The sequence below is a fragment of the Octopus bimaculoides genome, chromosome 4 (genome assembly GCF_001194135.2).
Source record: "Octopus bimaculoides isolate UCB-OBI-ISO-001 chromosome 4, ASM119413v2, whole genome shotgun sequence".
Taxonomy (NCBI): Eukaryota; Metazoa; Mollusca; class Cephalopoda; order Octopoda; family Octopodidae; genus Octopus; species Octopus bimaculoides.
In genome coordinates, this window is record NC_068984.1 from 136,945,343 (window position 1) to 136,948,038 (window position 2,696).

Sequence of the window (2,696 nt, forward strand, 5' to 3'; positions counted from 1 at the left end):
TAGAGTTAGTTATTTACTTGCCAACATGAAGTCTCAAACATTCTGTCAGGTGAAAAAAAAAAAAGAAAAACTCGGATGATAAATTATTATTTGCATTAGTTTTTATGATCTTTCTGAACTCACTCTAGACTTGTTATATACACACACACACACATATATACATACATACATACATACATACATACATACATACATAAATACGAGTGTGTAACACAATATATTGTCCCCCGTCCCCTTTTCATATATAGATTATGTATAGTTATTTCTTCCCACTAGGCTTAAATGGAATGCTTTACCGAAAGAATAGTGGACTGAAGTCAAAATTCTAGATATGCTGACAGCGGCAGTTTAGCTATGTTGCCTTTCATTTATTTTTACTTTCATTTTCATTTTTAATCTTATATTTGTTTTACTTTTTTATTATTATTACATGCATTAGTAGACAATAGACTTGTTGGCCATCTGAGCTCAAAGAAGGATCTGATGGAGCAATCGATGCTTCAAAGCACTGTCATGGGTAAGAATGACGTTTGTGTGCACTCAACTTTCCAAATTTTATCTCCCATCCAATGAGATCGTTCCAATTGTAGCTTCTAGAAGTCTGTTACTACTCAAACAAACACTGATGACTTGCACGTTTAGTTTTAATATCTTTCGGCAGATTCCAACATGAATATGCATAAAGGAGAACAAGTTCTCTTTCATGATGAACATGTTCGTAACACACTTGATTCATTAGCACAAGGAACTCCAGAACAATCAGTATTTCAACATTGTTATGTCTCATCAGTCAAACGTACTCTTGAACCAATGAAATGATGCTCTTGTTTATAACTTTGGCAAGCAATATTTGTCAACTGATAAATAATGACTGCTCCTGTCTAATGTATTGGCCTTAAGCCAAGTGAGACCATAACCCATGGCCTATGCCAGTGGTGTAGAACCAACCCACTTATGAGTACCCTTCATTCATTGGACAAAAAACTTTGCTTGCGAAGACCTGTTGAGACAAGTGAAATCAAAATTGCTGACGTGGCTGATGATAGTACCACCTGACTGGCACTCGTGCCAGTGGAACATTAGAAGCACCATCCAAGTGTGATCGGTGCCAGGGCTGCTGTGCCAATGGCACGTAAAACGCACCATTCGAGTGTGATCGTTGCCAGTTTTGCCTCACAGGCACATGTGTCAGTGGCACATGATAAACAACATTTGAGCGTGGTTGTTGCCAGTGCCACTGGACTGGTTCTCGTGCAAAAAACACCATTTGAGTGTGGCCGTTGTCAGTACTGCCTGACTGGTCCTCGTGCTGGTGACACGTAAAAGCAGCCACTACACTCTTGGAGTGGTTGGCGTTAGGAAGGGCATCCAGCTGTAGAAACTTTGCCAGATCAGACTGGAGCCTAGTGCAGCCTTTTGGCTCGCCAGTCCTCAGTCAAACGGTCCATCCCATGCCAGCATGGAAAGTGGACATTAATCGACGACGATGATGTTGATGATGAGAGTGTATGCAGGTGCAAAAGCACAAATTCTTATCCAATGATATCATGTATTATACAACAACAGTGCTACATTGCTCTGACTTGCTATTGTTTCTATATTGGCATGTATGCATTATGTGTAGTAATGTTGTCACAGTAACTTGCTTTTCGTGATACAGACAATGGATGAGGGTGACAAGCTGGCAGAATCATGAGCCTGCCAGATGAAAATGCTTAGTGGTATTTTGTCTGCTGTGAAGTTCTGAGTTCAAATTCCACCGAGGTCGACTTTGCCTTTCATCTTTTCGGGGGTCGACAAATTAAGTACCAGTTGCATACTGGAGTCGATCTAATCGACTGGTCCCTTACCCACTAAAATTTTCAGGCCTTGTATCTAGAGTAGAAAAGAATATTATACAGAATGTAAGGCAGTGAGCTGGCAGAGACATTAGCATGCCAGGCGAAATGCTTAGCGGTATTTCGTCTGTCTTTACGATCTGAGTTCAAATTCCGCCGAGGTCGACTTTGCCTTTCATCCTTTGGGGGTCAATAAATTAAGTACCAGTTGTGTACTGGGGTCGATCTAATTGATTGGCCCCCTCCCCCAAAATTTCGGACCTTGTGCCTAGAGTAGAAAAAAAGATATAGACAATGGATGACAACATTCTTTAACATTTGTGAATGTGTGTGTGTGTGTGTGTGTGTGGTAATATTAGTCATGGCAGTGGTGTGATAGTGGAACAAGCACTGAATCAAAATTATTTGGCACAGGGACCAAGAGGTGATACATTACATGTAAAGAGAGTGAAGGAGGGAAGAAATGAGATTTCACTTAGGAGACAACATGGCATTAGCAATGTGTTTATAAGTAAAGAATAGTTTTGTCATGACAGAAGAAACAACGAGAAGATACAACTGAGAAAAGTCATGCTGAGCGCAGAAACGGAATATTACCTGTAGAGCAGTAATTCCTTTCCTTGTACCAGCTAACTTGAAGTCCATGTCACCCATGTAGTCTTCAATACCCTGCAAAACAGAAATGCAAAGCATCAAGTGTGAGAACCTGTAAATAAAATTAAAAAAATAAATGCGCCCTTTTAAAGCCTAACCAGGCTCATGGGGGCCAGCCAGTGGGCGCTGGCATCGGCCATGTTCGGATAGTGCTTTTTAGATGCCACTGGCATGGGGGCCAGTCAGTGGGCGCTGGCATCGGCC

The 2,696-nt window shown here is 41.1% G+C and overlaps 1 protein-coding gene across 1 annotated transcript in view; it reads right to left on the reverse strand.

Moving 5' to 3' along the window:
- Nucleotides 1-2,309: 2,309 nt before the first annotated feature.
- LOC106868227 (polyribonucleotide nucleotidyltransferase 1, mitochondrial) overlaps nucleotides 2,310-2,696 on the reverse strand; it is a 208,537-nt gene continuing 208,150 nt past the window's right edge. The window contains exon 19 of the mRNA XM_014913393.2: nucleotides 2,310-2,507. Within this exon, the coding sequence (XP_014768879.1) occupies nucleotides 2,310-2,507 (198 nt within the window). The remainder of the gene's footprint in view (nucleotides 2,508-2,696) is intronic.